The sequence below is a fragment of the Lissotriton helveticus genome, chromosome 3_2 (genome assembly GCF_964261635.1).
Source record: "Lissotriton helveticus chromosome 3_2, aLisHel1.1, whole genome shotgun sequence".
In the NCBI taxonomy this organism is placed as follows: Eukaryota; Metazoa; Chordata; class Amphibia; order Caudata; family Salamandridae; genus Lissotriton; species Lissotriton helveticus.
The window spans coordinates 280,963,168-280,989,271 of record NC_136062.1 but is presented as its reverse complement, the minus strand read 5'-3'; the positions used below and the strand labels follow the sequence as shown (position 1 = coordinate 280,989,271).

Below are 26,104 nucleotides of genomic sequence, written 5' to 3'. Positions count from 1 at the left end.
AACAGTAACACAGAATACTGGCAAAAACACAAATGGAAAAGTATTACATGGAGTTTTCTTAGCCAAAAAAGAATACGTATTTTGTATAATGAAACAGTCCTTTCATATTATAGTTCACAGGAGCAAATAAACCACAGTATTCATCACAGAATGATACTAAAGTGGTAACTACTGTAGATAATAATCGCAGACCCACTGTATACGTGTGTAAAGAGCTATCAGGTGTAGGAAACTGTAAAACTCTGCACTGTACCTGATTCACTCCTGAGCTGAATGGAGGGAGGGTATTCACCTAGGGTCTGTCAGTCAGGCAAGAAAAGAACAATCCAAGTAGTCCCATTAGTCCTACTGCTGGCAACCGATTGACACCAAACTGCATATCTGTTTTTTTATGTCAGTCTCTTTCAGAGAGCCTCTATAATTTATTTCAGTTTCTGAAATTCATAACTCCTTAATATGACAACACAACAGTTGATATCAAAACTGGGTACACATTGTTGTGATGTCATAAAGGCCTTCCAGCCCGGTGACTGGGCTCTCGGAGAGCCCATCAGCGCAGCCCAGCTTGTCTGCTTTGACTGAAACAAGAAAGTACAGCTGCAGTATGGGGAAGGAAGGCAGGGAAGGTGGTGGGTTTTGGTTAAGAATATATGGTAAGATATTTATTTTACCTATTTGTCTCATGGAGGAGACTTCATGTTATGTATAGCTCTGCGATTATAATGTTCCCCTGCAGAGTAATTTAAGGCTGGGGCAGATAATTTTAGGGGCCATACATAAAATAAAATTATAGATGGATAAGAAGTGAATTAGCATGATGTTTTTCACCTGGGGGTTTTGAGTGACATCATTGACAACTTGAGCTTTGCTCTTGTTGTCTATTTGACGTCACTCAGAACCCCTTAGTGAAACATTTCCCCATAATTTACTGTTACCCATCTATAACTCTATATGTTGATCAGAGAAATATCGGCATTATTGTAAGTTTCTGTAGAATGCGTCAATTATTGTCTTGACTTTTAATAAATGTATGTACAAATCATAATATTTCACTGCTGTGTTTGTCCAATGGGAGGGGATTAGGGCAACATTACAAGTGCTTCAATTGGTATCAGATTTCTTAGTATTGATAAAGCAGGGTTTCACAAAAATTAAACCTGCTCAAATCTATACCCCCATAATACGTACTAACAATAAGTAATTGTTGTAAAACTAATGTACACCCAACATGAACACAAGGTAACTGCTCTGTAGATGCCTACACCAACATGTAAATAAATAATATTATAATAACTTTCGTGCTTTGAAAGAAAACAAAGAAGTTGCAAGAATAGGCAGCATGTGCATCAGTATTTTGCATGTTGCATCCTGCTTTGAAAGTAATTATTAATGCTGCTTTATGCACCAAGCTTGTGCTAGGTAACAATAATGGGGAATAGTACAAGGTGGGTGGTAAACAGTGAAGGTTACATTATTGTAAAATTAATAAATATTCATTTTCATTTTCATTAGTGTACTGGATGAAGCAGCCTACTTTAAATAAACATTTACTAAGTGGGAGGGAAAGCTACAAGGAGTGAGGCCTCTGTCATGAGGCAAGAAAAAGGCACTGTGCACCGCAAATGACATGAAAAGGGCGAAGGCCAGAGTGTCAGATGACTGCCAAACGCTGTACCCAGGCGTGGGACCTGAGATGCACACTGCAGATGATGTCAATTTATGAGAGAGAATTGTTAACATTTGTATCTTATGTGGGGAACACGAGAACAGACTAATATTCAGACCCTGGGAACTAATATAACAATAAAGGTGTTGAAGTAAAGGTGAAATCATGGTGGTGTGACAACACCACCTCCCAAGTCCACCAACCCCTGTACAAGTTTGATGATATTTTGCAACATTTGTGAGATGGACATGTCAATTTTAAGAGTATAACTGGGGTGCCTTTACGGGTGTGGTTAGAGCTTAGGCTGACAAGAGAGAAGAGGGGAGATGCGTCGCTGTCCGTCGGTTTGCAGGGAGGCCAACTGTTCCTGACCTGTCCTGTTCCTGTTCTTATTCCCTTTGTTCCCTGATTCTGTTTTGGGAAACCCCCACCATTCCCTAGACCAACGGGGTGGTTTTTCCTACAGACCAATATGTTTGTATTTAGCCAAAATCGTTCTCGGAATCTAAATATTAATGTGTTGTGTCTCTGAAACTTTTGTTTCTCCACCTATCCACTCCGTCAATGATTTATTGATATGTATTGTTTAGATGAAAATATTGTCTCTTCATCTATCCCCTCCGTTAGGTATATTATGTTTGACATAAATATTTGCTGAAACTTTTGTCTCTTACTCTATCCACTCCTTCATTGCATAAAGTCATTGTTTAATTTGGATGAGTTTGAAATTATATATATATAATTGCTTCTTTCGTGAGATTCAGAGTTTGTAATCTGTGAACGAATGCAACAGAGTATTAACCCTTGATATTTGAGATTAAAATGCATTATTAACTTTAACAAGAGTCTGTGATCATTTTTATGGACTAAATGGTTGGTAAGTTAGTAGTCATCATTGCCATCAACTATTCAACTAATTGGTCCATCGACCAAATAGAAGATTAGTTGATATTAACTGCATGCGCGCTAGCGGTTTTCCCGCTGCGCGCTGCGATTTAAAAAAACCCGCGTTACATGACGAGCTCAGCTCGTCATCCGCGTAGCGCAGGTTACGCTCATGACGAGCTCAGCTCGTCATGAGCGCCGAAGGGGTTAAAGATTAGTTATTAAAAGATGTCTCAATTGACTCTATAAAAGGATAGAAATGTTGGAACGTATGAATTGACCCCAGCGCATCAGGGATTCTGGGTGAATGTGTATGGGCCATTGTGTTATTGATTATTGATCCCTGATCAATTTTTGGTATCAGTGCTGGATCAATACCAAACGAAGGGCATGGTTGAAATGGTGTTTTGGCCTGCACGGAACATGCTGGGTCAGATGCATAACGTTTGATCGATGAAGAGATACCCTGGAGTTCCTATTTTTGTTGCTCAAAACTATGGAGTGCAGCAGAGAGGCTAAAAATAGAAGTTGTGCTGCATACAAGCACTTCTCTTGGGGGAACATAGGCAGTTAGTGCACAAAACGATGTCGTAAATACACAATCCCACATTGGCACTTCCTTTCCACCATATTCCCATCCATGTGTGTTCTAATTGCCACATAGCACATTTCTTTTACAGGCATCTCACTTTCATATAATTTGTGTAACCATACATTTTACAGTCACAATAACACGGTTCAAAATTTAACAATTATTTAAAGTAAAAAAAGTTTTTTCCAAATGCCATCAATTCAAATAATAGTAAACCATGACCACTTACAGTTACAAAACATTCCTATTGTAGGAATATTGCTTGTTTCCATCAAAAAGTATCCATCCTCACAGGCCTATAAAAGTGATTCTGATACTAAAAAGTTATTCTGATACCAATCCTGACATGATAATCGATATTCAAGTGTGTACTCTTATTTACACATTGTACTTTTTTCTGTACATTCATTTAAGGCAGAGGACATTATTTATTCCACCCTCAGAGATACTCCTCTGCACAAACCCATGACAGGTCCTATATACCCATCCTGCACTCTGAATACGGCCCTTGCTACCATCCATTCCCATTAGTGCATAGTGCATTAAGTTAATTGATTACAATAAATGATTTTCGCTCTTAATATGCCCGTGTTGGATATTTCATTCTCAGAGAAGTATAGCAGCTATTAATTCCTAAAGTGCAAGGTGTTCGGATGTAGAGAATCTTTGAGTTCTAAATTTACCTGGATGCCCTAAGGCATGCAGTAGTTCTTAATTCTATGGGAAAGTGGAATTATAATGACCAACATATCGGTTATCAAAATACATTGTGCTATGTTCTCGGAGATCTCATAATAGGTATATATACATATGTATACACACATACATATATATGCATATTAATGCGCACCAGGTAAATAAACTGCTCCAATCTGTGCAACATTCTTTTAACTTTTATTTTTTATCACCCAAGTTATTAGTGAACAAGTGGCTTCCAGTCCCACAACAGGCACCGATGTGCAGGCTTGTAGTGTTGTGTTGCATTGTAGAGTCAGGCATTTTAACGGATTCTCAGAATTACAGTTGATATATCTGGTGAGACTTACAGTCCACATCAAAGATATATTTGGTCCTTCTAAGTTTCAAACATATGGGCTCTACAATGCAATCACATGTGCTGTACATGCAAAATGGAAAAAACGAGGAGAAATGGAAACATTTCGCTTTGTTATGCCTTCCTCGAGGAGGCACCAGATTTTGGTGCAAGCCAGTCTAGAATAGTTTGTAGCTAGGGATTTCAGCCAAAACCCATGTGGGGTTGCATGGGAACACCCATGTACCCAATGCCCCTTCCTTAAAAATAACGCAAGACAGCACATTGCACAACTCTGCGATTCTTTGGGTTATAATTGTATTGATTTTGGAAAAGGGGGGTGGTGATGGACAGAGTTTCGGAATGATGCAGAATACTCTTACCAAGTCAATAGATCATGGTATTAATATAATTGTATTGTAAATCCCACAACACTTTGCATTGGTTATGCCTTAAAAAAGTAGCATAAACACGATTTAGGGGCCGATAACAATGGGGCCGATTAACAGAACTAACAAAATCCTAAACGTACTACTTTTGGTATTCACAGAAGGCATTTAGTAGTCCTAATTTAAGACAAAATCCTAATTTAAGGCAAAATCCTAATCTAGGACAAAATCCTAATTTAAGACAAAATCCTAATTTAAGACTACTAAATGCCTCTGTGAATACCAAAAGTAGTAAATTTAGGATTTTGTTGTGAATTAGCTCTGTGAATCGGACCCAATGTCGTTAGGAAAGCATTCTCACCGAATCGGGTTAGGAATGCTTTCCGAACAATTCGTATTCCGGGAGTCCTACTGACCGATTACGATGAGTCCGGATGCATATGGACTCGGTTGACTTCTATGAGAGCCTGTGTCCCAAGCGAGAACACAGGCTCCCTTTCAAACAAGCATTGGCATAGCCAATAGGTCTCGCCTTTGGGACCTTATAAGTGTTTACCCATGCAACAGTTGATGTTGTTGCACCAAGGATATTGTGCTGCATAACTAAATACTTATATGGTCCCAAAGGTGAGACCTATTGGCTATGTCAATGTTTGTTAAACTTGGTAACACTCTATGGGCATTGGTTGCATTACGTTAGTACCAATTAAACATCCAAATACAGCAATATTTGGCCTGTCTAGGTTTGCAAAGGTCTTTCCACTGTGCAGCAACACATGCTGTCGTATTTTTAGTAACCTTTGAACCGTTCGAGCTAGAAAAATCTTTTTTGGGTTGAAATCTGTAGATTATGAGGCAAATGTGGCAACACTATAATGATGCAAAAATCGCAGCGGCCACACAATCGCATAATTCCAGTGGCCTGGACAAGACATAGTGATGCAGTGTGATAAAACATATTGATGGAGTGTGAAAAGACACATTGATGCTGAGGGATAGGCATGCCCAGAGGTACTCTTATTTATCACAGTTATTGACACTGTGTTATATGTAGGGGATAATGCAGAGAGACAGACATGTCTGCGGTGCTCATTATATGTAATTCATATCTGGAGGTGCTCTATTTATATTGCAATGGTGCAGTATGAGAGACACGCCTGGAGATGCTCTTAATTTCTTGGATTACTGCTGAGTGATAGCCATATTCAGGCATGCTCTATATTTTCTGCAGGGATGCAGTGAGATAGACTTATCTGCAGATGCTGTATGTTTGCTGCAGTGTTGCAGTGGGGCAGACATGTCTGCGGTGCTTATATTAGTAGCATTTATGCAATGCAATAGACGTATAGGGGTGCCCTATTTTCATTTTGGTGATGCAATGTGACAAATCTACAGATGCTGTATATTTATAGCAGTGATGTAGTATCATAGACATATCTGGGTGCTCTATTTTTATTACAGTGATATAGGCATATCTCCGGGTGCTGTATGTTTGTTGCAGTGATGCAGTGTGACAGACATGTGTGCGGTTCCCTTTATATTTCTAGCAGTCACGCAGTGCTATAGACATAACAGGGGGTGCCCTATTTTATTGCAGTGAGTCAGATTGACAGACATGTCTGGGAGCACTTTCTTTCGTAGAAGTGATACACTGGCAAACACTTGCCCTGGGTCTTCATTATTAGTGAAGTAACAGCGAGATCACGATACTTGTGTATTGCATTCAGTGAGACAGAGGTATTTGAGGGGTACAGTGGGATGGAAGTCATCAGTGCCCACAGTGCCCCCACCCCGCTCCCCACGACACACAGACACGGATTAACATCTGATGCGTTTGTGGACCCGGTTTTAGGACGTTGACAGTGGATTCGGCTGGGCTTATGCACCCTAAAGACTAGGCCATTATGCATCAGTAACAATGTAAGATGTCCGCAGCCACGGGTGTAAATGGCCGATTGAATTGTGTAAATATCGGGGGAATCCCATTGTTCAGGTCGGAGACATTGAAAAGCCCCAGAAGACGTTGCGCGTATGGTGAAAAACGCAGTAAAGAAAAAAAGTCAATGAATGCACAGCGCCTCGAGACGGTGTGAACACTGAATATTCTGTACAAACAGCGTGCAGTATACACACAAAACACAGGACACGTTCACGCAATATACAGTACAATCAGCACGAGCAAAGTGTAAAAAATAAATGCTAGCACGGTGTGTTGTAAAAACTCACGATGCTGCTGCAGACACAGAGCTTGCACACACAATGAACTGTACAGTCACCAAAATGCATACAACACGGAAAACAAACATGCACAAGCAGTACACCGAAAAACACATCATGTACACTCTATAGTATACTGTCAACCAATAGCATGCCATATCACTTCAAGCAGACTATACTATTTAAAAACAGCGTGCACAAACATGTGCACAAGCCATGCACACGCAATATACTCTAAACACACAGCAGGCAGACGCGGAATGCATACAATCTGTGCCTTGCATAGGCAGCATCCACTCATGTCATTTTGTAAATCAACAGAACGCACAAACAATAAATTAAATAGATGACAGAGCACAGCCTACTGTTCACCAAGTGGCATTCACAATATCGCGTGCATGGAAGGCATACATACTCACGCAATGCAATGTACACCGAGACACAAAACACCCACCGAAGCATGGGCACTGACCTCAGGCCTCCTCTGATGCACCACAGCCTCTCCGATGTGCTTGCCACAGAAATGCGCACTCAGAGCACTAGAGACAGAAAAGTACTCACGCTGGCTCACGGTTTGTTCTACCACCTTGTCAAGCGCCGGTGGGACCGGAGAGCAGCACAGAGGCGGCAAGATGCCTGGAGCAAGGACAGAGCTGAGAGTCCACTCCAGTCACACTGGATTCAGTGCGCCTGTTTATAAAGAGCAGCTCGTCAAAAGGACCCACGGAAACACGCATAAACTACTGGCTGCAAAAAGCAATATGCAGAAGCCATAAACCTGCGCAGATAACAAGAATCTGCTGTTTATACAGCAGCACCTTCCTTACAACGATTACCCATTCTACTGACTTTGAAAGGATAAAAGTCTGATGTTGCCGGAATTCCAAACTGCAGATGTCAGCAGCGAGTGCTCAACTAGGTGGGGTATCATACCGTCTGGGCTCTACTGTGGCAGAGAGTGGGGGAGAAACAGGCCCTGCCTTTCAGATTTGTTCTTGCATTTGACGTCTGCTCTGCTCTCAAAGTTGTACATATTCAGTCCAAAGCTCTTTACGCCCAGCTAAGACGGCCCGAGCCGGGTGACCGAGGTTGAAAGCCGCATTCTGTCACCCTGGAACAGGGAAGGGCAGACTCGGTAAACTCCTGGCGGTGGCGTGAACGGACATAGAAACAAGCGTGGCCATGCACAGAAAGTGAAAAATAACAGGAAGTCCAGGGAGAGACACTCAAAACAAGCAGGGCAGTGCAGCGACCGCAAACGCGCTAATTGGTAATAGATGCGCACTGCAAAAAATTTAAGGAATGTGGCGGCCGCTGCTCGCTCCCGAGAAGTCTAGGCCAGGGCACAGACAAGGTTGTACATGCACCCGCCTTGGACCAATTGCGTGCTGTCTTTCTAAGAAAGGCGCTTGCAAAGGCCAATTGCAGAAGTTAAAAAACAAACAGCACATGCACGAGCGTGTGTTTAGCATGGAAAACCCCTTACTAAAAGACACGCAGAGCAGAGCATGCGTGCTGGCTCAGGCGAGACCTAAAAAGGGGTGGTTAGGGACGACCTTACACCATGTGGATTGTGAATGGTTGGGAAGAGGGGTCCCTTGGGTACCCCCACAGGCCACATTCGGACTCCACTGGGTGATGACGGTCCGCAAAGGGCCCCCGAAGACCAATTCTGAAAGCCAGTTCGTCTCGGGCAAACTGATTCAAAACAGCTGTCCATATTGGTCATTGTACTCGCTTGTTCAGAAACCATCTCCATTGGGCTGTACGAGTAGGATCCAAAGGACATGGGCTGCCTGAATCCCATTTGGAACCGAGTCGGACAGCGCGGATGGCTTCCTTGCATTGTAATTGGTTGGTAGGAAAACTGACCGATTCGGTCGGAATCAAAGGTTCAGAATCAGATTCAACATTACCAAATCCCATCTGGAGCCCTTCCTAATGACATCTTAATCGGCCCTTTAATTCTTTGCAACTATGGGTCTGGCGCACCAGCTCAGAAGATGCATATCAACAAGCACACATCTGTCTATTTTTTTTTTATTTCTGTAATTTTTTATTGTAGAAAAAATATATATTTACATGGAGCATAACATATACATGGGTGGAAGAGAAAAAGAGAGAGAAAAGAGGAGGAGAGAAAGGAGGGGGAGGAGGGTGTTTGTCCAATTGTTCATTTCCTGCTCCAGTTCTATGACGTTAGTCCATTTCTCGTCGTACGCGCGCTGTTTGTCCCTCGGTTCCCCATCTCGGGGTTGCGTTGATTGTCCTTCTCTGTCCCGCCCCCGGCCCCAAGCGGAAGAGATAGTTAGAGGAGATAGGCGAGGAGGAGTGGCAGTATTGCGTTTCCCTGGTATGTGTCTATTTGGAGGTCTGTTGCCCGGCTGCTGTTGGTGGGTGGTTGGCCTTGCTGCCTATGGCGGTTTGTATGATGAGAGGTACCTGTCTAGGGACTCCCACATGCTTGACTGTCTGTGTGTTTTGGGTGAGTGTCTCGCAGTGATGGTGTCCGCCCCCCTTAGGAAGGTGACCCAGTTGAGCCATGTCTTAAGTGTGGCTTTCCCTGTGTCTTTCCAATTATACAGGACCGTTTTGACTGCCGCTGTCAGCAGCAGATCTGTAAGGTCTCTGTCTTCTTTGGTTGCTATTGAGGGGGATGTGAACCCTAGAGCCAGGCTGTGGAAGTCTAGTTGTAGGGTGGCCCCCGTGATCTCGTTTATCAGTGTTTCTATTGTGTCCCAGAAGGTTCTGACTTTGGAGCATTGGAAGAGTAGGTGTGCCAGGTCCCCCCTATCTTTGTTGCAGTTCCAGCACCTATCACTATCGCGGATTCCCAAGGCTGACAAGCGGGCAGGGGTCCAGTATGCCTTGTGTATGAGCCAGAATTTTGTCTGGTTTAAAGTTGAGGTAACCTTCCCCCTCGATGTGGACCTCCATAGCTCCGCCTTTTCCTTCTCGCTCAGTGCTCTGCCCGCTAGTGTGCCCCAGTAGTTATTCACCTTGTCATTCAGTTTTGTGGCTTTTGGTCCTAGGGCTTTGTAGAGATGTGCCACTTGGTGTCCTAATTTGTTGAGGTTGATGGCGTATTGTATGAGAGAGGGTGTTAGTCCGTTCAGGTTTGCCTTTCTTATCGCTACCTTAATCTTCAGGAAGTTGTATAGCTCTATGTTTCCTAGATTGTGTTCGGCTTTGAGTATGTCGAAAGTTGCATTTGTGCCCTGTTTGAGTAGGTCGCTAGTCGTCGTGATTCCGTGTTTATACCATGTGTGCATGTTTAAGGTCTTGTCTCTATATTTTATTGTGGGGTTGTGCCATATGGATTCAAACCGTGTTTTTTTTATGCTTGTGCTCATTATCTTATCTATGCCCAGGAGCGCTTTCCTCGTGCTGCTTAGGATGGCATTTTCTTTTATTGCCGGGTGGCGGGTGGCTGTAAGTAAGGCGATGGGGTTCATTCCTTTCAGTAGTTCTCTCTCTAGTGTTAACCACGCCGGGGTGTACTCTGTGCTAGGTGTGAGCCAGTATAATCCCTGTCTTGCTATGCATGCTGTCTGGAATCTTCTGAAGTTAGTTACGTTTAGGCCTCCCTGGTCTTTTGTCAGCCTGAGTTTGTTTAGGCTTATTCGGGGCTTTTTCCCCCTCCACAGAAAGCTGCTCAGCATTTTGTCTAGTCTCTTGTGGAAGTCTTCTGTATTTATCAATGGTAACATATTCAGCATGTAGTTCACCATTGGTGTGAGCATCATTTTAATCGTCTCTACTCTACCCCACCACGTGGTAAATTTGGGAGACCAGCTCTCTACTCTCTCCTTTATTTTGTGTAGTACGGCTTGTTCATTATGTTCTAGTGTCGCTCTGAGGTCTCTTTCGAAGAGGAGTCTCAGGTATTTATTGGGTTTCTGTAGCCAGGTTAAGCCGGACTGGCCTAGTACCGTCTTAGTGGTGTGGACGTTCAGAGGTTTGCACTCCGATTTGTCCCTGTTTAGTTTATATCCCGAGACCTGGACGTACTTCTCTATCGTCTCCATCAGTGCTTTTATTGATCTCTCCGGGTCCTCTGTGATTATTAGCACATCGTCTGCATATGCCGCTAGCTTGAAAGTTTCTCCCTCTACTGGTATGCCCTTTATGTCTGTGTTGGTCCTGATCATGTTTAGGAGGGGTCTATCGCTAATAGGAACAGGGCTGGCGACAATGGGCATCCTTGCCTGGTTCCCCTTTCTAGGTGTAGTATTTGTGAGGTCCCTCCGTTTAATACAACTCGTGCTTTGGGGGCATTGTAGAGTGCCATCACCATCTTCCTGTATTGCGGGCCGAACGCGAATTTCAGCATGCATTGGTTCAGGAAGGGCCACGATACTCTGTCGAACGCCTTCTCAGCGTCAAGGGCTATCATGACCGCTGCGTTGGTGCTCTTGGAGGAGTGATTTATTATATGGCATAGCAGTCTTGTGTTATCATGGGACATTCTGTTCCTGAGGTACCCTACTTGTGAGCAGTGTATGAGCTTGGGTAGGTAGGCGTTCAGTCTGGTGGCTAGAATTTTGGCGTATATTTTACAGACTACGTTGGTAAGTGATATTGGTCTGAAATTCTTTGCCTCAGTGGTGTCTTTGCCCTCTTTCGGTATCACTATTATATTGGCTTTAGCCATAGTCGGAGTCATGCGTCCTTGCTGAACACATTTCGTGTATACCTCTTTCATTGTGGGTCTTAGGATGTGTAGGTAATGCTTGTAGAAGCCGGCCTTGAAGCCGTCCGGTCCTGGTGCTTTGTTGTCCTTAAGGCTCGCTGTGGCTCTCCCTATCTCATCCTCTGTTATGCTCATTTCTAGGGTGTCTCTTTCTTTATCTGATAGCGTTGGTGTGGCAAGGCTTGCTAGGAGTTTTTCCCCCCCGTCCCTCTGAAGGGTGACGTCTTTTGTGTAGAGTTCCTCGTAGAAGTTTTTGAACACTTCTAGGATCTCTTTGTTTGCAGTTTGGGATTTGTTGTTCTTGTCTTTGATGGCCCCTATTGAATGCTGTTTCTGTTTCCCTTTGAGGTATGATGCCAGGTTTTTCCCCGCTTTGTTGGCTGTGCATAGGTTGATGCCCTTGTATTTATTAATCCAGGTGCCCACCCTTTCGCTTAGGATTCTGTTTAGTTCGTACTTGCGTTTGGTTAGGGTTGTGAGGGTGTTCTTATCTTCCAGATTAGCTATGTGTCCCCTCTCTAGGCTTTTGATTTCTGTTTCCAGTTCGGTAATTTTTTTGTTCCTGTCTTTGTTAATCCTCCCTTTTATGCTCATTACTGTCCCTCTGATAGTGGCCTTTAAAGCATCCCATAGCAGGTCCCTGTCTGTCTCGGGGGTGTCGTTAATCCTCAGGTATTCTTTGATCGATGTTTCGATCTCTGCCCTGGTTGAGGTCTCACCCAGCAGACTGTCGTCAAAGCGCCATCTGCGGGTCGGCCTCTCATTATGTTTCCCTGAAAGGGTGGTGCTTATGTGTGAGTGATCTGAGATACTCCTAGGGCCAATTTCGGTGTGGTCTATGAGGTGGGTGTGCGTGTCGGATATGAGGATGTGGTCTATCCTGCTGTAGGAGTTGTGGGGGTTTGAATAGAAAGTGTACTCTCTAGCATCTGGGTTTTGGAGACGCCATGGGTCCCTGAGGTTGAGTTTGGCGCAGAGGTTTTTCAGGATGTTCCCCTTGTTTGACTTCTGGCCCTGCCTGTATGGGTGTTTGTCAATGGCTGGGTCTAGGACCTGGTTCATATCTCCCGCAACCACCAGGAGTTCTCCTAGCGGGAGGGTGTGTAGCTGTGTTTCCACCTTGTCCCAGAAGTCTCTGTCATCGGTGTTGGGGCCGTATATGTTGGCCACATGTATCGTTTCTCCTGCTCTGCCTAGGCTTGTTACTAAGATTCTCCCTTCTGTGTCTGCCTGCGTGTTCACCAGCGTTAGTTTTGATTTCTTACTTGTGAAGGTGACCACCCCGTTCTTTTTGTTCTGTGCAGCTGACCCCCATATGTCGCCTATACAGCTAGTCTTGAGGCGTGGAATATCCTCCGATTCTAGTCTGGTTTCTTGCAGTACGTAGATATCGCCTTTGAGTTTCCTCAGGTGCTCTAGTACTTTCCTTCTTTTCACTGGACTATTGAGGCCTTTGACGTTTAAGGAGACTATCTTGAGATCAGTAGGGAGGTTGGTGTGTGCATTGTGTGTCATTTGTGATGTCTTGTGTTTGGCGATCTGTGTGGCCTTGGAGACTGCGAGGCTCGGTGGCTCCCTTTCCTTAGTCCTTGGCTAACTTTTGTGTTGTTTTGTTTGTGTCTGTGCTTGTTGCTCCTCGTTGACGGTGTGGAAGAGTGAAAAGTAGAGTAGTAGAGATAGAAAAGAAAAGTGACCCCATGTGTGTGCTCCCAACCCCCCCCCCTGCCCCCCGTGTGCCCCCCACCCCACCCTCCCCCCTCCCCCCCTTACTTGCTGAGTGGGAGTGCGATGACAAAGTTCCTTCTGCTCCGCATCCTCCCTGAGGTAGAGTTTGTGTGTTGTCCATGGTAAAGTTCTCATTTGGTTCTGCGCTATTGAGGTAGATTCTTGCGAGCGTGTAAACATGTTTGAGGTAGCTTCGTCCTTTTGTCCCCGGCGGTCTCACTCCGACAGGGCTGCACCATCCGGTGAGGCACTTCTTTTGGCTGCTCCTGGGGGTTTTGTATCCATCTCCTCCGTCGGTGGTTTTCGCATGTAGCGCCTCAGGTCTTCTGGGTTCTCAAATGTCATTGTTTTCATTTTGTCTGTGATCCTGAAGCGGGCCGGGCCAGCAAAACTGAAACTGATGTCTTTTTTTCGCAGTGCATCTCTGAGAGCTAGGAAGCCTTTTCTTGTCTCGACCGTTTGTTTCGAATAGTCTTGGGTCAGAACTATCTTGCTGCCTTCCCATGACAGGTTTTGATTCTTTCTGGCAAATGTGAAAATGGCCTCGGTGTGGGATGTTCGCAGTGGGCTGCATATTATCGGTCTGGGGCCCCTCCCTGTTGTTGGCTTTCCTGCCGGCACTCTGTACGCCTTCTGCACCTCGAACCTCCTGTCGAAGCTGATACCTGTTAGCTTGGGGAACATGTCTTCAAGCATATTTGCACACAAGCCTGCCTTATCCTCCATTCCTTCAGGCACTCCAAGGATTCTCACATTTCCTCTTCTTGCCCTGTCATCCTGCTCCGCAAGTTGTTTTTGTATGGCTTTTGTTGCTTTTTGACATTCCGCTATTACTTTGGAGTTCTCTGCATTGGTGTCATCCACAGAGCTGATGCGGCCTTCGGCGGCTTCCATTCTCATGTTGGTGCTGTGCAGGTCGGCCCTGATTGCAGCCAGTTCGAGCTGCATATTGTCTATCTTTAGTTTAGTTTCCTTAGCCACTGCGTTGCCTTCATTAATCTTCCTGAGGATTGTCTCCAGGGTTGCTGTTTCGCCTTTTGTCTTCAAGGAAGAGTCCGGCGTCTCTTTCTTTGCTTTTTTAGGGTCCTCTGCTGTTTTCCCATCATTGTTGGCCATTGCTCCGATCCCTCTCCTTGACAGGATACTACCCAGGCGTCCTTCTTTCTGAGCGTAGGTAGGGTTGCTCGTTGGGGGCGCCCTGGGTGGGTGGTCCCCTGCATAGGTTCTATACCTACTCGGTTCTCCTATTTGCCTTGTTCGTGTCTTAGCCTTAGGTCCTGCCAGCGTGTGCTTTGTCTCGTCCTCGGCCGGTTTCGGCTGCCCTCGCTGAGTCTGGTCCACCTACACGTGTCGCTGCGGGCCCCTGCGGCTCCTGGCTGCTTGACCGCTTGCTCTCGGGGTCTGTTGCTAGTATGCGGTGTGTGCCTGCAGGCGCTTATTCAAAAGTTCGCTTGTCTTGGCCTTTTGGCACTTTCCCTTCGTGCTTCCTCTTGCCCTTTCTCCCCCTTCCTTCGCTGTCCAGTCTGGCTTACTTGGCCTGTTTGGTGTGCCCCGTGTGGCGCCCCCCTTCGCTCTGTCCCTCTTTTGACCCTGGCTTGGCCCCCCTTCGGGGTCGGGTGCTAGGTTGCTTGTTGCCGAGTGGCCGGGCTCAAGGGTGGCGCGGTCTTTTCGTGCCTGTTTTCCGTGCCTGTTTGGCGTGCTCACGCAGCGATAGCTCTGCCTCCTCTCGCCTTATTCGTTATCTCGTTCCTCGTTGTGGCGTCGCCCTTGCATGGGTTGGTTTCGCTTTCCGCCTTCCTTTGCGCCGTCTTGCCCCCTTCTCCCGCCTAGCTTGGCCTTGGTGTTTATCAAGGCATATGGGCACAGAGGCGGTGGTGGAGGGAGCTTCTCTTCTGCACTCCCTAGGGCGTTCACCACATCCGGTGCTCGTTGTTTACTCGGCTTTATTTCCGGTAATGGCGGCTCCCAGGCAGCGCTGGTTTCGCTTTCGCCAGACTTTGCTTGATGCGCTGGTGGATCTGGACCCACTGCTCGTTCCGCTCTTTTCTCCTTAACGAGCCGCCCCCAGAGCCCTCCGGTGAGTTCTCCGCTCTCCGCTCGTGCGCCAACCCGCGCTGCTCCCCCTGCTCCGAGTCGCGCACTCTCCTCTCTGCTCCACTCGTCACTCACGCTTGTGCTGGCAGGTTTTTGTCTTTTGTGGGGGCACGTTGAGGGGTGCGTTCTGCGGTGGCTTCCTGCTTTTCTCACTTCTTGTTGCAGCTCGGCGTTTGCAGCGGTGTTCTTTGTCTTACTCCCTGGCCGCCATTTTGTCTGTTCGTGTTGCGGGGTATTCAGGGTCTTCAGGGTCAAAAACTCTCCGTTAGCGCCGATCCTTTTCTTGCGCTACCTCGATCAGCTTGTGGGTATACACTTCCCATGCATGAAACTTGTTATTGTGATCAGAACAAACTTGTTTGGCTGGTCCTTTTGGCCTTAGTTCGCCTCAGGGTTGCGGAGCGAGTGGACTCAGACAACCGTCCACATTGCCGTCCAAGCCACGCCCCCCACATCTGTCTATTTTTATCATCATCCAGCAAGTAGATTATTATCTCTCTATAGTGCATGCGCAGTGAGAATAATAGCTCACTTGGCTGTAGTAAACACATGTGTCAAGGCTAACCGTAAATGGCCATTTGTATCTTCAATAATAAGTATTGCTGTAAACAAGAGAGCATGTATCACAACCAGGAAAGTCCATCTGCTTCTATAGTAAATTATCCACTGGATGGTTGTGCATCCCATTTCTTCCTGAGTGTCTCTCCTTCGTCTTCTTCCACACATAATAATGTTTAGTATATGACCTTTATATTTGCTAATCAATGACCATTGTATTTACAAAACTCATAGACATTAAAGACACACTTTCTTTGGACATTAAGAGGTGGCAAAATGCAGATATTTCTACGATGTCCTAGTTTTGATTTCCTTCCCTCTACCCTCTTAAAACTAGCTGCTTTCTAGTATTTATTCTGTTACATTTTACCAATCTTCACGCCATTAGATGCTATTTCCGAGAAGTTCTTTTTAATAGTAGAGTGCTATTAGTATCCTCTGTTAAGAGAGAAGAATGGTGCAGTTTGGTCTGAATGTTGATATGAAGTGTAATGGCTACCACTAAGCCACTGTTATCTCATACCAGTGGCCACTTACATTCTTCATGGAAGGGTTGCAAATGTTAATCTCATTAAGATTACCACAGAGTTTTATCTATGCATTTAGATCAAAACAAATGCAAAATAGCCACGTTTGTCTGGTTTTGGTGCGGAGATACTAGAATATTGGAATCCCCTCACAAAATTCTGGCAATTAAGCGTCTTATCATTGGAATGGGGAAAAACCACACGGATCCTGAAATACTGTTCCCTTCTTCATGTGTTTTTCCCCGATTCTAGGGAGAAAAGCACTGACATTTTCTGCCTGCTAGAAGCAGGAAGAAAGTGTATGCAGGACAGCTGGTGGGGCTGGGAGGGAGAGAGGTGAACATGGTAAGAAATGACTACTCCCCAGGTGCTGTTACAGGGGCGGGGGATCTGAGCAATGCTCTTGACCACAGCCTCTGTTCCTTCAGTGGTTTCACCAGGTGCTAATCCGCACCGTCTTCAACTCATGTCTCTTGGCAGTGGCGACCAGCACGGATCTGGGGTGTTGGTTTGGACGGTAGAGGGGGTAAAAAGGCATAATTTTATAAAAAAATAAAAATTCACTTACCTCCTCGCCGCTCTGCCCCACGTCGTCTCTCCTCGCCGAACAGGAAGCATCCAGGCTCCCCTGAGCCAATCACAATGCTGCAATGCAGCGTTGTGATTGGCTCCACTAAACCAATCACATTGTTGCAATGCAGCAATGTGCTTGGTCTGAGCGCCGTGGTTTGATGCTCTGATGGGAACTGAGTGCCTGGGCATAGTCTCCATGCAGGCTGTAATGCAGCCTGCATGGACAACATGCTAAAGTGCGCATAACTATTTGGCCAGCCTGAGAGGGCCGGTTAATGCATCATGTCCACCACTCCTCCCCTGGTCTGTCAGCTGAGCAGCCCAGCCTTCATGCTGCCACAGCAGGGAAGAATAAAATGATAAGAAGATTGCGTTATTATAATTAAATTTTTCCTTTCTTTTACTACTACATAGCAGCCGAGGGGCGATGCTCCTCAGCCTTGGCAGAGGAGCCGCCACTGTCTCTTGGTCCAGAATTTTTGGGCCTAGAGACACCGAACTACTCGTCATGGCCTTTAGTGGTATCCCAGCAAAAGCAACCTCTCTGGGTGGGATACCCCAACTTGTAATCAGGGCCTTAGTAGCACCTCATTCAACAATATGTTTTACAGAATGTATGTAATAAAAGTTGACCTTTATAATTTTAACTACATAGAGGTCAAGTTAAAGTTTTCAAAGTAACAATGCCATATCCTTCAATATTAGTGATGACAATCTTAAAAATGTCAAATTTAAAATATAATTGTTTAAATCTCTATTGTGTTTTTATGTTTTACTTTTCCACCACCCTAGCCCTGCTACCCTTCCTTGGTTGGCCACCCACACCCTGACTCTTCCTTAGTCTTCTTTCATGTAGGAAATTCCACTGGTTAATTCTCCTTGTAGTGGGCCACACTGCACTGGACACTCCCTTTCTCTTCCTTCACAGGGGGGGTCACCTGCTCCACACCCTTTATCCTTTTGTTAAATGGTCATAAATGATTGTTTTTCTAGTTTTTGTGCTACAAACTAATTGGCCAGCATTTTATTTTTGTTACTGTTTTCACACAATTTTCTTCTGCAAAGCCTTTTAGAACCATATTTGGCCTCTAGGTCGTAATTGGATAACATGTTTCTGAGTCTGGCTCCCCCCCCCCAAAAAAAAAAACACATCACCAAGTGATCAGTACTGTCCTAAGTTCCCTCTTGATAACTACTACTATTTATTAGTATTTATATAGCACAGCCTTAGCTTGGAGGCCCTATACATTACGTGGGAATGGGGGAGGGTGGGAGACAATATGATTGTGTAGATCAAGTGGGTATTACACAAATACATTTCACAATTGTGTAGGCACAGGTAGTTTGATGAAGTGATTAGCCCAGAATCACATGATGCTAAGCCAAGACCCACGGCTGGATTCGAGCCTGAGTCCCTAGATTCTAAAGGTGGCAGCAGTATCCACTAGGCCACATTTCCTATTCGGCCCTGCTCACTATTGCTTCATACTGCCTCCTAATTCACAATTGTGTCACATTACAAAATACAGGAACGACATGAGAGTGTTAGACAATTGTCAAGGCATTAGTAATTTGTGAAATCTTTTTCCTTGTTCAATCTTAAAATAAGGGCCACCTTGGAGTTCTTCTATTCCCCTTGCGGACAGCTTCAAAATATCTCCACCAAAATAACTGCATTGAAAAAAAAATGTTGAATTGTTGGGTCTACACAGGTTGATCGAACAAGAGTGTCTCAGCCATATGACTCTGTATTTTACTAAGGGTTCGGAAAAGTTGCTAAGTTTTTCGCTCACAAACGTCATGTCAATTCCGTGAATACTCATTTATTACATATGCCTTTGTTTCTGATTTCAAGTTAAAATCAAGGCTTTCATGCCGTGACTCTTTACAGCTCGCTTTTTAGAGAAAAAAAAAGCCAGCAACTTCTATGGACGGCCATTCATGTCAAAATTAAAAATCCCCATATATGGCACATATTACGTTAATTCTTATATTTGTCATATTCATTTTGCACCAGGCTATGCTTTTCAGGAGGTGTCCTATATAGGGATCTGTAATTTTGACATGAATGGCTTCCCATTAACATCCACACAATTTCAAAGCTGCTAGGAAGGCAGTTTCATAGTTAACTTGAGTGAACATGGCAGATACAACAAGGATGGAAATATCACCAGTGTGCGTAGAAACCGATACCAGCTCATTAATGAAGCGAAAGACTAGAAGAATTGCAGAAAACGGGTGGGTAAGTAACAAGGATCTCGCCTAATAAAAACTTTGCAACTCCTCTACGTTTTACACTTACAATTCATTTCAATAGTAATTTTCTGTACTCACTTCTGCGAAAATCACCCAGCTCTTGTAGGACACATTTTTCGAACTCCAGAATAGTTTGCTCCACAACCTCCTGATGTCTCTGTTGATCCAAAGCAAACACCATTTCTTTGAGCAGAGGGATTTGAGACAAGTTCCAGATGAAGGAACCACGATCCAAAGTGTTTATGTTTGGATGACTGAACTTCCGTAGTAATTGAAAAGGTGACAAAGAAGTTGTATATAGCTGTGTAGGAATCAGACCACTCTGAAATATGAATAAACCAATATGCTTTTGATATACAGAAAATTCTTAATACTACAAAAGCAGAAACATAGTATATCGTTACCTAACTAGACTGGGGTGCCTTGTGTGAGCCAATTTAGGGCACCGCCGGCCCGGAGGATACGGATTCACCGCGGCGGACACAGAAAAGACCAGCCAGATTAGGATGGCTGGGGGGTCATTTTTCCCTCCGCCGTTTTTCCGCGGAAAAGCTCTAATATGGTGGCGGTGTCTATCAGACACCGCCAGCCATATTAGGATACCGGCGGAGACATGCTTTTCCACGGCGGGTATTCCGCCATAGAAAAGCATGTGGAGTTTGAGTATGGGGGCCCATTGCAGGCCCCCAGGGGTGTTGGGTGGCAGGGGGTGCACATGGGGGGTACCTATGGTACCCCCCTGCCTTTGCATGCACGAAGCGACAGGCACCATGCGGTGCCTGCTGCTTCATGCATGCAAAGGAAAACATGCACATTTAACCTTTCGGCGGGTGCTGCTTGAAGCAGCATCCGCCGCAATGTTAAATATAGGGGATGTGACCGCCAGTGTGGCGGTCACATTCTAATTCCGAGGGAGGGAACGCCGCAGCGCCTGCGGACGGTCCCTCCACCTCGGGGGTGGCGGACGGACGCTGGCCCGTTTGCCATCCTAATCGGGCCCTTAGTGTGTAAGGGGCAGGTGGAAGCTAGAGCTCAGACGGACCAAAGACAATATGAACAAAATCTGTCATGGTGATAAGTATTACCGACCTAAGAGCATCCTTCACCAGATGCCTCACCCAGGCTGCTTTACCACATAATTTGCAAGGTTACTGTCAGTTGGAGTGTGCAGGCTTAGCAGCAGGGAGGCTGTTCCTGGTGGGGCTATCCGCTATTTACATGCTATCTGTTATCATCTACTTACTTACCTGGAACTTACCTTGTAACTAAGCATAAATAAAAACATCTATAGAATATACACCATGGGTAATAGACTTTTATATTACAACAAATTATTTTAGTGTTATCTTTGGCTGTGGAGCCTAAGCTGAAAGCAGGATCTTTCGACCAGATGTGAGCACAAGCCAGATTTGACGCTTGATAATTTTCTGTCTCCTGCCAATTATGTTGTAAATACCTTTCGAAGTGTTGTATGTTTATATGACTACTTGTGTTTCACTCATACAAATAAATGTTCTACCAGGATGGAAAATTCAAAACACAATTTCTTTCTAAAAAGATATGGATATTCTATTGACGTGTAGTCCAAGTCAATTCCTTTTTAGCTGAAAAAAGAAATCTTACACCCACATTGCAGATATTTCCATTTTGTATTTTGAATCATATATGTAAATAGACTGATAATCTTGTATACACAAATCCAAAAAGGTGCTCCATGTAATTATCCGTGAGCCATGACAACAAGAGTGACATAAAAAAAATCTATATTTACAGAATGTACAAAATCTACACGAATCACCCAAACCCCTTGGATTATTTAGTTGAGCAATTAAAACCCAAAGTTTCAAAGCATCAGAGTATAAGTATCCAACAATGAATGTCAGGGGTGGGCGTCAATCAAGTTGACGTTTTGTCTCCTGAACTGGATGAATCCTCTGGGTCTTCATCAGGAGAAATCAGAAGGTAGTCACCTGTATGGAAAGGTAACAAGGAGTCAGTCCTAGCTCAGTAACGATTTTAACTGAGGAAGTGGTGAAAGTCTAAAATGAGTTATCACCAAACAAGAAATAATTAGGCGCTAGTTTTCATGAAAGGAATCCCACTCACATTTCTTTCTGTAGGAAATGTGGAAGATCCATGTGAAAGATCCATGCTCATTAGGTAAAGGGAATATGTCCCAATTGGAGAAAGTAAAAGGAGGAGTATAGAGATGAAAAAGCAAAGTAGAATGCACTCTAGGAATAGTGCGCATGTTGTAAAAACCGAAAAGGGTTCGAAGAAAGTCAAATACGCCTACTCAGTGTGAAACATTGGAACCTATCAAGTGCCATACTGAAGTGTCCCTGGTGTGGAAAAGGAAACAAGCATTCGCAAGTTTGAGTTATATCCAATCTGAAAGGAAATTCAGACATGTGTGATACGGGCAAGCGACACATGCAGGAAGAGAAAGACATATTTCACACCTGGAAGACCACCTGATGAAAACTGACCTCTTGCAAAACCTAACAAAGCCACTACGAATTGTAAAGGAAACAAAGAAAACAGAAAAGCAGGTGACATAGAGAGGACTGATTCAACACAAGGAAATATCTAGGAGTCTAAAAGTGAAATCAAATCACAAGACCCTGTTGTCGTGACCAACAAAAGAAAGAGGTGGCAGCTGAATTAACAAAAAGGCCCACGTGATATAATGACACCACATTCACGTGAAGCATACACTCTAGGTGAGAATTTTCCCATCAGTTGTCTACCTGTTCCGCCATTTTTACATCATTTGGGTTCTCCTTACCCAGGAGTCAGTGCAATCATAGTCACACAAGAAGGAATAGAGGTAAGAAGACCCACCGTTCTTATGTGGTGGTCGGAAAGAATGTAAAAGGACAACTGAAAAAAGCAGTGCAAAAAAGTGAAAAGTGAAAATATAAAATTAGATGAGACTGAGTAGAAGAAAGACTTTAATATTATCTCTCAGCTCCCTAACTCTAAAAACAACAAGTGTGAAGGCAGATTTAACAGAATATCTGCTCAGCGAGTGGTCAACATGTTTCTGCATATAAGGAATTCCCCATGCATTCTTCAGGACCTAGTTTATGCTACTGCTGTAAGATTAGTGATACAAAAAATAAAAAGGAATCATGTCACCTGATCTTCAGGCTCAGATGCTCCACCACAGTCTATAATATAAAATCACAACAACAGGAAAGTGAAAAGAAACACATAACATTACAAGTTTCATAAAACAATACACTCAAGAATAGTGTTATTGAAGTAACTTGCCAACACGTATTTAATGACAAATTTACACTCACCCAATTAGTGTGGGGATCGCGCCTCACCTCACCTGGCTGCAGCTCAGGTAAATGAGGAGCACCGCTCTGTTTAGAAAAACATATATAAACACATAAGCATTCACTGTTGATCCCATAGGGTGCCAAAATACTGCCACACTGCTCAGAATTGCTACCAGCGATCTCTAGTTATGTCACATGATAGCATGTGCAACTCTGGGCTCATTGTACAATAAACTATCTTTACAACGACTTTCTTTGGAGAGGCTGGTGTCTTTTGTAATTAATGTGCAACAAGCTAAAGATGGTAAAAACGCTATTGTTGCTGGCGCTTATCACGATAGGGGTAGAGTGGTCTCTGTCCCTGACTGTCACTGACGCACGGTCCCAACAAAGCCTACCCTCGAAATGGCCGGCGATGTTAGAGGCTCACACGCAGCAGCAGTCAAAGGAATCATACTAATAGATTCAGAGGGGCATCACCCTTACCTAGTACTCAGTGCAAGTCAATCCACCTCAATCATTCGCATGCACTAGTTCTGTGCATCATAACCAAACAAAATTGCGCGCTACGACATTGCCGATTTCGATGCGCCCTGTTCTGTGCATCATACACAAACAAACAAGTTGACGCGCTACGGTGTAGTTCAAACATTGCCGATTTCAATATGCCGCGTGTATTGCAATATAAGCATTACTTACAAGTACAGGCACTCGACATTCTAACTAATATTGTCGAACTTCATGGACCCTGTTCACTTTTAACAATGATCCGACACACTAAATATATTCCCATGGCAAAAAACGCTAACCTCTCCGTCGGTGTCTCCAGGCGTCCCTCTACGCTGTACTTGGGGAGGCACCGAACGGGAGGAGCATCATCTATTTAGTGACTCACACAACTAAAGCGCTCACGTGATCCCGCTAAGCATGATGGTTGTTGTGGTTCGTCCGAGTCCCGTTCACAAGCAAACTCGCTGGGGAACTCAGATAATGATGAAATATACTTGTAGGTGTTATAAGATGTGTGTATTCCATCTGTAGTGATCATTGGCAGTGCGCACTCTCTGGATGACAACGTACTCACTGGATAGTATTAATCAGCAATTTAGACTTGTGATGTAATATTACGGTTGACAGCTTAATCGATATCTATGATGTCAGAACAGGTGCTGTAATATTACCCTCCCATTATTTTACAGATAATTTGTCAAATCATGGTAACCCCCATATCGATAGCCACTTTGCCTATTGCAGCATAATCACAGTGTGAGATGTTATTATACGGGCCACCACATAATCTGTATCCATATGATGGCCATTTACAATTCTTGACACAATCATAGTGACTCCCCTTAGAGCATATTGGGGCCCACATAGACGATGTGTAATGTAATATTCGGGCAACACGATGATGTTGATGACTACAGAGATGTCTCATAGGTCTATTATGAGATCATAGCGACATCCAGGGAATAGGTTCGTTCAACCCCTCCTTGTCGCTGTTTAACCTATACACCCATTTCTGTTCTTTTTTTAAAAGAAATTTGCCTACATCTGGACAATGATCGGGAATAGTTGGCTGTTCTAGTATGGTCCACTTAAAATCATTAGGGCCATGTCCGACTTCTAGGAAATGGGCTGTTAGGCGCGTCGCTTGTTTATGGCAGCGAACAGTACTTTTATGTTCACAAATGGGAATTTTTGTCTTTCTCGTGGTCATGCCCACGTATCTTTTAGGGCATGGACACGTGATGAGATAGATAGTGTTCTCACTATTGCAATTCGTGAATTTTATCTGTTGCTACGATCGGCCTGTGCCAATCTCAACTGTGGTTGATTTTGTTGTCTGCGGACAAACAGAACAGTTTCCGCAGGGGTGATGCCCTTGTACCGGTGGGAGATCCCATAGGGTTCCCACCTGTCGGGTCAACCTGTTCTTTGGTCGGGTATGTACCAACTGATCTTTCAAGTTTCGACCTCTTTTGAAGGCAAACAGTGGTACAGGTAATATATCCCCGCTGGTGTTCAAAATTGACCAGTGTTTCTTTATGATCTTTTGGACCTGATTGGATCTGGTATGAAAAGTATTTACAAAATTCATCCTGTCAGACTTTTCTTTCGGGACTGCCGGCTCCAGAAGTGCTTCCCGATTATTGTTCGACGCCCTTTTCTTAGATTGGTGGATAATCGTGGATGGATAGTTCTTCTCACGTAACTGTTCTGACAATTTGGTCGAATGGGTCTCGAAAGCCTCTTTGGTAGTGCAGTTTCTTTTTAGCCTTAAGAACTGTCCAAAGGGCAAGTTGTTTCTGAGTGCTCTGGGATGACAACTCTCATAATTGAGAAGCGCATTTCTGGCCATGGGTTTCCTATATAATTCTGAAATCAAACCATCAGGAGTGGCAAGGATCAAGAGATCTAGAAACGGTAAATGGCTTCTGCTGTATTCGATAGTGAATTTCAAGTAGATGTTACAGGAATTTAACCAACGATGAAAGTCCATCAGATCTGATTCCGAACCTCTCCAGACTACGAAGATGTCGTCTATGTATCGCTTCCATACTCGAAGCGATACATAGTAGGGATTCTCATCATTGAGCACCTTCGATTGTTCAAATACATGAACATAAAGATTAGCTAGACTTGGAGCAAAGACACTACGCATCCTCGTGCCCGATGTTTGGAGATAGGTAGTGTCTTCGAATTTGAAGTAATTCTCCTTCATAGCTAGTTCAGCCAAGTTCATGATAAAAGGGACAGGTGTTCGAGATTGTAGGTCCCTCCCTTGTAGGATGGTATCAATGACCTCTAAGGTCTCTGTCTGCGGAATAGATGTATAAAGCGACTCGACATCAAAGGAGACAAGAAGGTCTCTCGAGATGTCGAAGTCGATGTCAGGTAAGAGCCGCAGGACATCTTTAGTGTCCTTTAGATAGGTGGGCATTTCTCTTACTATGGGGTTCAAAAAATGATCCACGAATGTGGACAGTGGTTCTAAAATAGATCCGACTCCAGAGATTATTGGTCTCCCTGGAGGGGGTCTCTGTGGTTTATGAACCTTTGGGAGACAATAGAAGTAGGGGATGGCTGGATGGGAAGTACACAAATATTGACCTTCCTGGGGAGTAATCCATCCTTCTGAGGTTGCCTCTTCTACTAATTGACTGATCTTAGTTTTCAATTTCTCAGTTGGATCATCCTTCAATGGAATATAGGAGTTCCGATCTTGAAGTTGCCTCAGGCATTCTGTTCTGTAGGTTTCCTTGTCTTGCAACACAATAGCACCGCCTTTGTCCGCGGGCTTGATTATAATTGCTTCGTTAGATGTTAAAGAGCGTAAGGCTATCTTTTCTCTTTTCTGTAGATTAATGTAAGGCCTCAGCTTTTCACTCTTGAAGAGTATGTTAATATCATTTTCCACAGCCTCTTCGAAGGTCTGAACTCTTGCTGGTAAGCCAATCACCGTAGGGTTAAAGGTCGATGGTCTCTTCAAGCCAGTGTTAGTATCTGATTGTGATGGATTAGTCGAGTCGTGTCTCGCAAAAAAATAATGAAGCCTAACCTTCCTGAACAGCTGAGCTAGTTCTACTTGTGCTGTAAAGTGGT

At 44.3% G+C, this 26,104-nt stretch overlaps 1 protein-coding gene across 3 annotated transcripts in view; it reads right to left on the bottom strand.

Annotated features, from left to right (window-relative positions):
- The window catches only part of LOC144826658 (hydroxylysine kinase-like), a 379,966-nt gene that overhangs the window by 55,820 nt on the left and 298,042 nt on the right, over positions 1 to 26,104 (bottom strand). For 2 of the 3 annotated variants that reach the window (XM_078685224.1, XM_078685222.1), the window contains exon 4: positions 19,287 to 19,530. In XM_078685224.1, coding sequence (XP_078541350.1) covers positions 19,287 to 19,530 — 244 coding nt within the window. The remainder of the gene's footprint in view (positions 1 to 19,286; positions 19,531 to 26,104) is intronic. The other variant, XM_078685223.1, reaches the window with a different exon arrangement.